Source organism: Sorex fumeus, unplaced genomic scaffold (assembly GCF_029834395.1).
Source record: "Sorex fumeus unplaced genomic scaffold, SorFum_2.1 ptg000128l, whole genome shotgun sequence".
Lineage (NCBI taxonomy): Eukaryota > Metazoa > Chordata > Mammalia > Eulipotyphla > Soricidae > Sorex > Sorex fumeus.
The window spans coordinates 15,596,499-15,610,481 of record NW_026606185.1 but is presented as its reverse complement, the minus strand read 5'-3'; the positions used below and the strand labels follow the sequence as shown (position 1 = coordinate 15,610,481).

General features: G+C 45.5%; 1 protein-coding gene across 1 annotated transcript in view; it reads left to right on the top strand.

The window, feature by feature from the left end:
• Positions 1-5,234: 5,234 nt before the first annotated feature.
• Positions 5,235-13,983, top strand: part of TWSG1 (twisted gastrulation BMP signaling modulator 1) — a 34,054-nt gene continuing 25,305 nt past the window's right edge. Inside the window, exons 1-2 of the mRNA XM_056138042.1 lie at positions 5,235-5,360; positions 7,477-7,628. Of these exons, the coding sequence (XP_055994017.1) occupies positions 7,506-7,628 (123 nt within the window). The 5' untranslated portion in view covers positions 5,235-5,360; positions 7,477-7,505. The remainder of the gene's footprint in view (positions 5,361-7,476; positions 7,629-13,983) is intronic.

The following is a 13,983-nucleotide window of genomic DNA, read 5'->3' as shown; positions in this document are numbered from 1 at the left end:
ATTGATTAAGATGATTGAATTGGCTATGAACTCCACATTACTTTTTTTTATTCAGGATGTTAATTTTATTTTATTATTTTCCCCCTTTTTATTGATTCACCATAAAATACAGTTACAAAGCTTTCATGTTTGAGCTTCGGTTATACAATCATCAAACACCCATCCCTCACCAGTGCACATTTTCCAGCACCAAAATCCCCAGTATTCCCACCCCATTCCAATCCTTCCCCTGCCTGTGTAGCAGACAATTTCCCCCACACTCTCTACTTTGGTTACATTCAATATTTTGACACCAGTCCGACCATTACTCAAAACTGCTGAAAAGGCAACACTAGACGATTTGTTTTGTATTGCTTGTTATGGATAGAGTGCAATGTCCAGAAAATGCTGTGTTATTCTCTTCCAGGAGATTTTTTCTATATCTCTGGGTCTTGGCCATTGATGAGATTGCATGGTGCCAGGGCCAGTCTGTGGGTGTGACTACCACGCTTCTGGAAAACTAGGGACCTGGGGGGAAGAGACCCAGTCTGGATCCAAGCGGGCTTGGAGATCTCAGTCACGGATTCCCGCTTACCTGGGTTTTTGCTGGTCTGCTCTTTGGTAAGGCTCATCCCGTCTTGGGTGGGGCTCGTCCCCTCTTGGGTGAGGCTCATCTGAGTGTGTGGAGAGCAGCCTTTAGCATGGCAATGGTTGGGTTCTGAAGGTTTTCGGCTTAGGGTTCTGCTTGGGGCAGGGAGGGAAACTCAACTCTCCTCCCTCCGAAGGGCCCCGGTGAAGACAGCCTGTACTTCTCATTGGGTTCTGGAAGCTGGCGGCTGCTAGGGTTTTTAGGGGACAGGGGGAGGGATGACATCTGCCCCTGTCTGAGGCACCCCAGTGAAGTTGGCCTGGCTTAAAGTCTGGAGGCATCTCTGCAGCAAGCTCCTTGGTTAGGAGATTCCTTTGTGTGTCTTTGGATCATGGCCCTTGTTTCCATCTTTTCCAGAAAAGTAAACTATTGGCATATGCCCTGCAGGGTGCAGCTGCTCACCCACATTTCTCCACGCCACCAGTCCTAAATGCGTATTTTGATCTCTTTCGAGATTTATGGTTCTCTGAAATAAAGCCAATAAATGAGCTTATATAGCTGAGCCTGAGGTGGTTTGTGGGTGTGGCTCCCACATACCTAAATTTGGCCGTTTAATTTCTTGGTAAACTTGGCCCCAAGTTGTTGAGGTCTGGCCAGAGGCACAGCAGCAATTTTGGGGTATCAGGAAGTCTGAAGGCACCATCAGGCTGCTGATGTACTCACCCCACAGGTACAGGTTGACTTGCTCGCAGCACCATACCCCCTGTGCACTCATTTCTATAAGGATAATTGTCAGAGATTATTATTTTTTTAAGGAAACATATTTTCAGAAGTATAGATTTTTATTACAGATCAACACTCAGAATCATTTAATCACTTAATCACTTAACTTCCCGTTAGTCGTCGAGTTGCTCGAGCGGGCGCCAGTAACGTCTCCATTTGTCCCTGTCGCGTGCTAGTGTAGCCCAATGGCATCTGTTCGCTCTGGGAACATGAAGAGCCTCAAACCGATCGTTCATGATCTTGACGAAGAAGTCTGACCATCTGGTAGGTGGGCGGCCACGCGGTCTTTTGACATCCCGTGGAATCCAGTCGGTAACAGCTCTAGTCCAGTGGTCATCTTTAAATCTCATTACGTGACCAGCCCATCTGATTTTCGACACCTTGGCAAATGAGACAGCGTCCCTGATCCTTGATCGTCGACGGATGTCAGAACTCCGGATTCTTTCTCTCATTTGAGTGAAACGTGATATTCCAAGCATAGCTCTTTCTATTCTTCTTTGGGAGACCTGAATAGCGTTCTCATCTTGTTTGCGTAGGGCCCAGGTCTCTGAGGCATATGTTAATGCAGGAAGAACAGTGGAATCAAAGAGATGTGCCCGGAGCCGGAGGTTCTTCGTCCTCTTAGCTATTTCTTCGACGTTCTTGAAGGCATTCCAAGCCGCTCTCTTCCTCCTGCGCAGCTCGGGTGCCAGGTCATTTGTCATGTTGACCTCTCGACCTAGGTACACATAGCTGTTGCATTCGGAGATGGTCGTTCCATTGAGAGCGAATGGGGCATCAGGAACGAGGCTGTTTCTCATAAACATTGTCTTCGTAAGATTCAGCTGTAGTCCTACCTTTCCACACTCACGGTCAAAGTCGGCCAGCATTTGTGCCGCTTGGCGGATGTTTGGTGTTATTAAAACAATGTCATCAGGAAAGCGGAGGTGGTGTAGTTGCCGACCATCTATCTTCACTCCCATTCCTTCCCATTCCAGTCGTCGCATGATGTTCTCGAGGGTGGCACTGAAGAGTTTCGGTGAAATGGTATCACCCTGCTGCACCCCTCTCTTGACGTCAACGATCACTTCTTTGTAGAATGGTGAGATCCTGGTAGTGAATCCGCAATACAGCTCACGGAGGATCCTGATGTGTTGGGCTTGAATGCCCTGATTGGCTAGGGCTTCAATGACCGCTTCCGTCTCAACAGAATCAAAGGCCTTCTTTAAATCAATGAACGTTAAACAGAGCGGCATCTTGAACTCCCGAGAAACCTCAATGAGCTTGGTTATCGTGTGGATATGGTCGATGGTGCTGAATCCTTTGCGGAACCCGGCTTGCTCGCATGGTTGTCCTTCATCTACTGTTCTGCATAACAAGTTACTTGCTCAATTGATGACAGGATCTATTAGGCAGAAAGAACATTTCTATGAAGCATAAAATTTGGTAAATGAACTGTTTAATGAACAAAGTTGCTGTATAGACCATTCATTGCTGATCCTATTATTAGTTATACAAGTTCTAAGACGATGTTAGTTCTTATCATTTATGATAACCAGAGACTAGTGTGTAGATAATATTTCGAAAGCCTTTTAGAGTGTTTTAATTTAACTATTCCATGCAAAAGACGCAAAATGTTAAAATATAGTACTAATGAGTTTAATCTACCATCACTCTTCTGAAAGAGTAGAGATTATTTTTAAACCATGTCACTGTATCACTGTCATCCAGTTGTTCATCAATTTCCTCAAGCAGGCATCAGTAACGTTTCCATTCGTCCTAGCCCTGAGATTTTAGCAAGTGCCACATTGGAGGCTCTTTCAGGATCAGGGGAGATATGCTTAAATATTTAAACATATGCTTATTTATTCATCATATTAAAATGTGCTAACATCAATAATGCAGCTCAGTCTCTCAACCAATCAACACCTTATTTGTTTGTGTGTTTGGTCGATTTTAGACTGGGGTAGGGCTATTCCCAGTCATTCCTGGCTCACTCCTGGCAGTGCTCAGGATGGAATCTGGACTTCCCTTATGCAAAGCCTGCATAACCTCTTCAGGCTAGCCACCCTCCTCAGTTCAATTCAAACACCTTCTTGTCTGTTTTCTTTCAAAGTGGAATATAAGCCATTTAAGGTTTCTACTAGCTTAATACTTTAAAATGAGATAACCATGTCTAAGGGTTAAGTTCTTCGATGATCAGTGATCACCTGTTCCCATGGACTCCAACCAATGGAACCACAGGAATCTTTTATGGAGTATATGGGTTGGGTCACACTGGGTAGTACTCAGAGACTATTCCTGGCTCTGTATTTAAGAATGATGCCTAGGTGCTGGGCGGCCATATATTCTAACTGGGGTTGGTAGGGTGCAAGACAAGTATCTTAAATCCCATGCTATCTCTCCAGACTCCAGAATCTTTGTTTAGGTTTTATTTATTTATTTTTTTTTTAGTGGGGACCACACCTGGCAATGTTCAAAGCTTACTTCCTAGTTCTATGTGCAGGGACCATTCCTGGTGGTGGTTGGTGAGCCAGGGTCAGTAGCATGCAAGACAAATGCCTTACCCATTATGCTATCAGGCCCCTAGGCTCTTTTTAAAACACAAATTCTGGGATCAGAGTGATAGTACAGCAGATAGGGTGCTTGCCTTGCACGTGGCCAACCAGGGTTCAAACCCTAGCACCCCATATGGTCCCTGACCACTACCAGCAGAGTAATCCCTCAGCACAGAGCCAGGAGTAAGCCTTGAGCACTGCCAGGTGTGTCCCCAAAACAATAAAAATCAAGAAAATACACATTCCCAGGATTGTGAGAAAACCTCAGTTTGATTCTCAATTGACTTTTTAATTTTTTTTCCAATTGGCTTTTTTCTACATGCTATTGGTATGAAGACTAAACCACAGTGCACATGAATACATGCCTAGGTCGCCCTGCACTACCAAGACTGCAAAGAGGTGCACTGCAGCCGTTTGTCTTGCTGTCCATCTCTCCTCAGGGGAATGAGCTTTCTGGTCAGCCCCATGGCTCTTTCTGCCGTCCATTTCCAATGCTATAGACAGAGCTCTGTACTCATTCACTTGTCCACACCAGATTTTTGAGAACTGCTGAGCCTTTATTCTTGGACATTCGTGGGCATTCTTATTCAGAAGATTTGAGGGAGATCCTGGAAAATCATTTCAAATAAATCTTCCTGTCGCTATCAAAGAACAAGAGTTCAAGTGTCAGCTCTTCTGTGTAACCAGATAGTCTATTCAACTATTCTGTGCCTGTCTTGTTTCTGCAGAACCTAAGCAATTAACAGCTCCCGCGCAGGGGTGCTATTGGGATCTAAGGGGCTGTTCCTTTACCCAAGATAAACCTTGAACGCGCTGCCAAGAGCCCCAGAAAATGGGCTTGGCCGACGGATCAGGTGGAAATTTAAGGTTGGCGGACAAAAGAATGGAAGGCGAGGGGACAGTTAAGAGAGTTGCGAGGCAAACTTTCTGGGGCGTCTGGGCAGGTATACCCTGGAAACGAGGGTATGGCCGGGGAGGGTGGGTCCTAGGAGCGGCTTGGGGCGTGGCAAGGATAAGGGGGCGTGGCCTGGGACGTGGGCTGAGTCGGGGGCGTGACCTGGGCCTCCAGAGGCGTGGCCGGAATTTAGGGCGTGGTCTGGGTCTACCGGGGGCGTAGCCTGTGCGGGGCGTGGCCCGAGTATGGGCGTGGCTTGGTATTGGTGTGTGGCCTGGGCCTGGGGTGTGGTGGTCCGGGCCGGCCGGGAGCGTGGCCTGAGCCGGCCGGAGCGTGACCTGAGCCGGGCGTGTCCTGTTCCGGGGCGTGGCCTGAGTCGTTCGGGGGCGTGACCTGGGCGGGGAGCATGGCCTGAGTCGGGGCGTGGCCTGGGCTGGGGCGTGGCCTGATTCGGGGCGTGGTCTGGGCCGGCCGGGGTCGCGTGCTGACGAGCGGCGGGGAGTGCGCGGCGCCTGGAGGCGCGGCTGGGTGGCTGCCGGGACTCGAGCGCGGGGAGCGGCCGGCCGAGAGGCAGCAGGTGGGCCTGTTTGCTGCGGGCCGCGGCCTGCTGTGCGCGCGGCGGCTGCGGCGAGCCTGGAGGAGCCCAGGCCGCGCGGCAGGGCCGGCCCGGCCTGTGGAGGCCGCGGGCGTCGTGGGCGCCGCCGTCGCCCGGGCCCCGCCCACGAGACAGAGTGGGGGCGGGGCGGGGGCCGGGGCTGGGCCGGGCCGGGCTGGCTTGGCTCCGGGGGTCCAGGCGGGCTCCAGAGGTCCGGGCCGGGGATCTGGGCGGGGTCGCGGGGCCCGGGGGGAGGGGGCCGGGCGGGCTGGGGGCTCGCAGGCGGCCGTTGTTGCCCGGGGACGCCGGGGCTGGGGGCTGCAGGGGGCTCTCGGGGCCGCGGGGGCCGGCGCTGGGTAGGGCAGTTTCCCGGCGCTTCGTGGGTGCCCGCGGTGCCCGCGTCCCGGGCGCGGTCGGGGCTGGTCTGTGGCGCGGGACCCGGGCCTCGTGCGCACCGCCGGGGTCTCACCCTCCAGACCGTCTCAGAGCTTGCTCGTTGCCGCTTCTCTGTTGGGTATAGCAAGACGAACCCGTTTATAGTGATGAGCATAAAGGCGCCTTAGCCCACCTTTCGTTTCTTACATCAGTTTGTTTTCTTTTAATTGGTTTTCTTTGCGGGGAGGAGGTGTGTTAACCCCAAGAGTTTGTGTCTTTTCATAATAACCAGATTGTTTAACTGCTGCGATCCTGAGAGCAGGTCTTTTGCAGCTTTTTCTTTTGGAATCTTAATATGTTTGAATAATTTGTGGTACCAATGAAATTAAAATAGTGTCTTCCCGTTTTAATAAATTAATCAGAGTTCTTAGTGCAGTTAATGTACTACTTTCTTTGTTACATGCTCAGTGACTAAGAAATGACAGTCTTTTCTTTGAGCTGCTTTATTCCGGTTATTATGTTACAAGGCAAGATGAAATAGCCATAAGTAACTCACTAGGATCCATGCATTTTTTTAATGGTTGGGGACAGCAACCTGGTGCTGGGGGCGCCGGGGCCACTCTCCCCGCGGCGACAGGCAGTCCGGGCTCTCACCCAGGGCACAGCTGAGCCACATCGTGCCCTCTAGAATAACATGCAGTTTGCTTTGTTTGTTTTTAGCCCACACAGGATTGTTCAGGGCCTACACGTGGCTCATTGCTGAGGTGGTTGATCTTAGGCAGTGCTTGGGGTGACATTGTGGGACGAGGAATTGAACCTGACCTCCTGCGTGCAGAACATGAACTTCAGCTCTCACCAGCCCTCGAATGATGTGCATTCTGAAGCTAAGAATTAAAATACTATTAAGTTTTTTTTTTCTTTTTGTTTCACACCCGGCGATGCACAAGGGTTACTTCTGGCTTTGTACTCGGGAATTACTCCTGGCAGTGCTCAGGGGACTATAGGGAATCGAACCTGGGTCGGCTGAGTGCAAGGCAAACTCCCTACCCGCTGTACTATTGCTCCAGCCCCCATTAAGTATTTTTAAGCTATAATGCAGTACCAATAGTGGCTTTTTTTTTTCTAATGGACCTTAGTTGTGTAGTAGTAGATGTAGGAGTAGAGTTGAATAGTGGCATAGCCATATTGAAATCTGCTTATTGATGTACTTTCGGGTGTTGCTGGTATTTTCATAGACCATAATACCTGTATTTGTAATTTGTATACATATGTTCACTAATTTTCTTAGTGTTTCTGGGTGTTTGAGGCATTTCAGTACTCTAAATCTTTGAAGATGACTAAGATATAATCATATAAAATTGTAGTTTGGGTTTTCTTTTGTGAGTACTCAATCTTTCATTGAGGATGATCCTTATTTTTTAAAATTTAATTGGGGATGGCACACCCATTGGTGTTCAGGGCCTATACCTACTTCTGTAATAAGGAGTGATTCCTTATGACACCTGGGGGCCACGCAGTGCAGGGGATCAAATGGGGCATGCAAGGCAAGTGCTTTAATCCTTGTGCCAACTCCTCAGCCATAAGAATAATCTTTAAATGAACACTTAAGTCTTTAACACGCACACAAAAAAATCTTGGCTTATTTTGCTTTTCACTTGTGTATTAATTTTTACTCTAGTATTTGCCTTTAAAGTTTTTCTTTTTTTTCTTTCTGTTTATTTAGCTTCCTGAGAATTACTTATTTGAAGAAACATGAAGTCATCCTGTGTTGTTATGCTCACTTTAGCCATCCTGGTGTTCCTGACATGGGTCCCTGTGTCACTGAGTTGTAACAAAGCACTCTGTGCTAGCGATGTGAGCAAGTGTCTCATTCAGGTATGTTTGAGTACTTTTAAAACTAGTATTAAAGTATAACTGTAGAGTGGATGCAGAGCACTACATATAGGTACCATATGCATTGAGGTCTAGTGTAAGGCCTCAATTTTAGATTGGGGGCAGGGGTATTAAGTCATGTGACTCACTGGTCTGAATTGTTGCCTAAATTTTTTAAAAGTTTAATCTCTTGTTACAAAGTTGTTCATGAGTGAGTTTCAGCCAATGTCCCAACACTAATTGTTTCACAAGTGCACATTTCCTCTCCACCAATGTCCCCAGTTTTTCTCCCATCCTGTCCCCCATTCTCTTGCATAAAGCAGAGTTCAGAATTCAGTACTAAAAATAATATCCTGCTTTCTAATCAGATTACTGTTACACAAAGCGTTGAACACTCTCTTCGGACGATTCAAGGGTCTGCTTATGTAACTCACTTTCCATGACAGAGAGGTTCAACTGCTATATTTACAAAATGTAAGACAAATGGCACACTTAGCATATGTATTAGTTACCTATTCCATGCATTAACAATGCCTGCAAAGGTACCGACTTAATACAGTTAGTATTTGCAGCGGCATTGTTTCATACCATTTCCGTGAGTTCCAGGTATACAGTGTTATAATTGGACATCTGTATACATTACATGATTCCCCTCAAAAGTCTAGTTTCTATGACCATCCAGTTGATCCCATTTACTTTCCTGTTTTGCCCTCTCCAGATCAACCCTTTGCTCTGTGATAACTGTCAACCCATTGTCTGTGTCTAAGAGTTTTGTTTTGAGCGTTGGGAACTTGGGAGTACAGGAACGCGGTGGTTCTGGTGCAAGGTCTCTCACAAGTCTGATGGAAGCTATTGGCTGTGGTCAGACATTCCTCTTCCAAGATTCTTGACAGTTACCACTCTTTTAGTTGTAAAGGAAAGGCCAGTGATGTGGCTCACATTTCTGCAAAGTAATATGAGGTTAATTAATTCAGTTGCAGTTTATGTAGCTGGTAAGTGGCTGTGAACTAATGTCTGTGTTTGACTCAAAGCCTGTAAGCCTTCCCACTAAACATACTGGTAATTATTCTCCATAAAAGTTGTGTTAATTAGTGGTGAACGTCGTGTTATATAGCGGTTCTCTCTTTCCATCCTCTTAAACCATCAGCAGTTAGGTCTTTTGTGCGTGTCTTTATTAGCCTCCGTTTTGGTGATTAGTGGTTGGCTAAGAAATTCATTGACCACACATACTAGAATTCTATGAAGCTCTGATTCAACTACCTCTTGGCTACCACCCTGAACATGACAACAGTTATGTGTCCTGGAAGTGATATGATCTTGATCAGAATCGGTTTGCTTAGTTGTGACATTTGATCAGTGAAATTCCAGGAAATCTGGCCCTGTGAGAGAGAATTTGCCACCATCTCCAACTGTTTGTTTTCCTATAATTTGCATGTCTGGCTGAAATATTTGACAAGGGAAATTTGTTGGTTGGTTGCTTTTGAATTTTTGTTTTACTATAGATGTTTTCAAGTGTAAGTAGGAGAAAAGAGCAGATAATTATGAATGCCTGGTCATCCCTTCATTAACACTCCCTTACAGTGGTCCAGCCTGTTTGAATTTCAAGCAAATCTCAGATACTATTTGCAAAATTCTGATCTCTATCTCGTAAAGATAAGAAATTAGCTATTAGTGATTTTACAAAATAACAATCATTTGTTATTTTATGGTTTATATACAGAGGTTTGTTATGGCCCGTCTGGTTACGCCTGTGATGATCTCAAATTTTGTTTGCACGCATGAAGTACAGCCTTGAGTTGGGGGACGCAGAACAGGGGGAATTTGTGCTTCTTCCCAAGCCATTTCAGTTTAGCTTTGTCTTTCATTACTAGAAATAAGTATCATAGCTATTTTAAGTTCACTGAAGTCTCAGTTTTTTTTCAAGGGTGTCTTGGAGCAGTGCACAGTAGACCCAAGGTCCGTCCTCATGTGTCTCTGCAAGCAATCCCAGTGGTTCAGGCAGAGGCCTGAGAATGCTATGCTGCACAGGCTCAGCGGTGGCAGGGACTATTTGGGCCATCCTGCGATGCTTAGATGCCTCAGGGACCACACCTACATGCTCTTTGTCTTAGATCTTTTTGTGGTGATAGTGGTTCTGATGCCAGGGATAGCACCAGGGTCTCACATGTGCATGGTATTAGCTTTAGTGATAAATTTTTATCTTTAACCTGGAACTCCAGTATATTTTCAGGCCCTGCAAATGCAGCAAGTCCTCATTTGAATTATTTTAATATTGCACAAATAAAGGGAATGTTGTAGACAGAGCCGTCCATTCTCCAGGCGTCATTGAGGGTCAGTGGATCCCTTAGTCTCATGCGATGAGATTTTCCAGGACAGTTTCTTTTTTACTTTTCTTTTGTGAAGGAAGGGCCAGGTGTGCAGGGAGATTTGCACTAGTGGTACTTGGGGACTGCTTCCAGCAGTATGTGCATAGTGGGGGATAAAAAGGGGACTGGCTGTATACAAGATGAGTTCCTTAACTGCTGTACAATCTCTCTAGCCCTTCTTCTGGAATTGCATTGGTATCCCTTCATCTTTCATTGTTTATTCTAGGCAGTTCTGTTTTCCAAGACCTCGTACATGTTCTTTTCCAAGTTCATATCCTTGGACCGTGTCTGATGCTGTCTGACCTCTCAGTAGCACTTCTGTCTGTTAATCGGGTATCTCTGAGGATGCCTATTGGTGAAGGAGGTATGGGTGTTCCCCTCCCTTGCCCTTGGATGTCCTTTTTTCCAGGATTGTTTTTTTCTTCTATGTGGAGGACTGTCCTTAATTGGATAGCATTTCTTTGTTTTCGGTTATAGTTCTGAGTGAGGAATGAGACATGGACGCCTGGAGTGAGACCGGTGTGTCCTCTGCAGGGAGGGGACACGCACAGCTGGAGGGTGTCCTTGAAGACATCACCCGCTGTGTGCTGGAATGTGTGTTCTGAGAGGCTCTTTACTTCCCCAAAACGTCTTGGTTGTTTTGCTAGTTTATTTGTTTTAACTGGTTGCTGGGCCCTCGCTGCAAGTGAGTGGTCCACAGACTAATGGTTCTTTTGCGTTTGCTCTAATGGAGGGAGCAAGAGGTGGCAGGGAATGCGGAGGGGTACTAGCTGGTCTGATAGAAATTTGAACTTTAATGCCCGTTTATTTAGTCCTGTTCTCTTCATTTGAAGAACACATTGGCTGAACCAGAAATGTGGCCAAGTGGTAGAGCACCCACCTTGTATTTATGAGTCCCCAGATTCACCCCCAACACTGCAAAATTAAATGATTAGATAGATCAAACAGAATTGGCTGGGCTGGTGAGTGACAGAGAACATACCCAGCACGCATGAGGCCCTGTGCTTGATCCCAGCTACAGCATTCCCCCGTTGCCCCCACCCCCAACACTGCTGGGTGTCACTCCTGTTAAAAATAAAAAGGGACAGATTGGCTGTTGATATTTCATATGTCATGAATTATTCACTGGGTCCTTGGACCATTTAAGGACTTTAAAGGATCCTCAAAATAATACATTAAGTATTGTTTATGTGCACTTTTCTTGGGGGGTGTTTAGGTTCATCACTTTTAGGGGGTTTTCAGAGTGCTTGATGGCCCTGAAAATATTAGTTGTTGGAGCAGACTAGGGATGTAGCTCAACAGTAGAACACTGGCATGTGTGAGGACCTGGGTTCAGTCCCCAGCACCACCAAAATCAGTAAGAGTTACCGGCGTTTCTCTTTCCGTTGTTTATACTGTTGTCGTTAAAATTTTGCTTCCAGAAGGCTGGAGAGTACAGTGGGTAGGGCACTTGCCTTGCGTGCCGCCAATCTGGATTTAATTGCCTGCACCCCATATAGTCCCCCAGGCATTGCCAGGAGTAGTACCTGAGCATCACCAGGTGTGACCCAAAAACTTAAAAAAAAAAAAATCTGCTTTCATGGTGCTAGAGATAGTATAGGGGTTAAGGTGCTGGTTTTGTGTAAATAAGAATAATCATAACATAACTTAATATTTTCACTTTTAGAAAGTCACTGAATTTGAATGGTAATTGCAAATGTTATCTCTGGTAGTTTTCTATAAATCTCCAAAGATCCTTTAAAAATCCATATATAAAGCTTCAAAACCTAATAATAGATATCCTGTTTTTATTTTACTTTTTGGTTTTTGGGAGGAGGTCACACCCCACAGTGTTCTGGGCTATTCTTGGCAGTGCACAGAGACCCATGCAGTGCCAGGGGTTGAACCGGGACTCATATATGCAAAGCAGGAGCCCAGCCTTCTCAGCCCCCTCTCCAGCCCATTATCTTTAAAAACAAACAAAAGCTACGTATAAAACCACTTATAATGTTGTCTTGGGGGTCTCTGGGTCAGCTCCTGGCCCTCCTGCAATCGCCTTACCCCCTGCACAGTCACATGATTAGCCATTTTAAAAAGTTCCTCAGGCGCATGTTGTTTATTTCTTGCTTTTATTCCACTGGACTTTTTAAAAAAATATGTACGTTTCTCTAAGATCTGTCTGGTCACTGAAAACCAATAGTTTCACCCCTTTTTTATGATATTCATCACCTTTATCCAAAGCCAGATCCATCTCCCCCAGTTCTGAGACTGAGGGATTTCAAGAGGCCTCAGAATTAGCCTCAGGGTCACTTTTCCCTCCCAGAAGGAGCTGTGGTAGCTGCCGCACATCTGGCCCAGTGTGTGGCTTAGAAGCCCGTCTGGAATGGACTGAGGGTTGGCCGCCAGACCCAAAGAGAGGAAGTGGACTCTTTGATTCCTTGCTCCGGCTTTTGCCAGGCTCACCGTCTTGCACATGCACATGGCGTTGTTGCCCTGAGGGAGAACACAGCACCCTGTCCTGGCCCAGCTTCCTCGGTCGGCTCTGACTGACATTCCCAGGGGAGAAACTGCTTCCCTCTTGGAGGGAAGTTAGATCATTTTATTGTTGTTCTGGTTTGGTTTGAACATCTGTCCTATTGAAGTGATGTACTATGAGGATAAATTAGAACATTTGTTTGTGTTGAGCCCCCTCTGCACTCATGAAATAACTAAGTATGAAAGTTTTGCCTGGAAGTTCATGGTTATGTAAATATTTTGTACGCGCATGGTTGCAGGGCAGCACGCGAGGGCGCCGCTTCTCCAGGTTGCTATGCAGAAGGGTGGTCCCTGTGTAAATATTGATTTTGTGCTTCTGACAGGAAAGAAACCTAACTTTAAACATCAAGAAAGTCAGGTTGCCTTATTGGTCAACTCCCTTACTTATTTAATGAATGGTTTGGCTGTTCTGTTTCTGAGGAAAATATTGTTAATAAAGGATTTTGCTTTTAACAAGATCTTTACTAGGGTTTTATTCAGCTTCTATGAGAATATATTTTAAATTTTGAATCAGAATTAGGCTTCATACACCCATTCCCCCAAACTTGACTATTTGTATTAAGAACTGAAAAATGCCTGTTTAGGATGATATATAAACATTATATTTTGTGAATATATTCTATTTTAGGATCACAGGTTCATTATTATAACACTTGACTGGTTATCTGAATATTTCACGGTTTTACATGATAAATCAGCAACTTATTTTTCTAACAACGTACTTAGCTGTTAAATCTTAGATTTTCTTAAGTTGCGATTTTAAAAGTGATTTTTCTTGGGGACCAGGGATGTAGCTCAGTGATTGAGCACTCAGTGGGTGAGTGTATTAGGCCCTGGGTTCAATCCCAAGAAAAGCAAAAAACAGGGGGATTTCTTATTAATCTAGTTTTTAATGTGTGTGTGTGTGTGTTTTTTTCTTTTCTTGGAGTTTTGTTTTACTTAGAAGTGTATTTTTTATCTTAACTTAAAAATATAAATAGTTCAGATAATTCAGAGCTTTGTCAGTCATAGGCATCTAAAAATTAATTTCTCTTTTTCCTTAATCAGTATTAATTTCTAAATTAGTCTCTTAGTTTATAATAGTGCTTTCTCGTGTCTTGTACAAACATCGCCTGTTTACTTTTAGTGGTTTTTTTTTCCCCCCTCTTCATTACTGTTTCCTAAGAGTTGTGACTCTAAACTCTTGTCCTGTTTTGATTTAGTTAACCTCATGAAAATCTTCGAGATGAATCACCAAAAGTGATGCATTAGGTCTGATGTAATTTAAGGGAAGATTAAGTCATTGCTACCCTTTAAATGTTTATGCAGTTAAAAGAGCTGCTAGGGGCTGGAGAGATAGCACAGCGGGTAGGGCATTTGCCTTACATGCAGGCGACCCGTGTTCGATTTCCAGCATCCCATATGGTCCCCTGAGCACCACCAGGACTAACTCCTGAATGCAGAGCCAGGAGTAACCCCTGTGCATCGCTGGGTGTGAC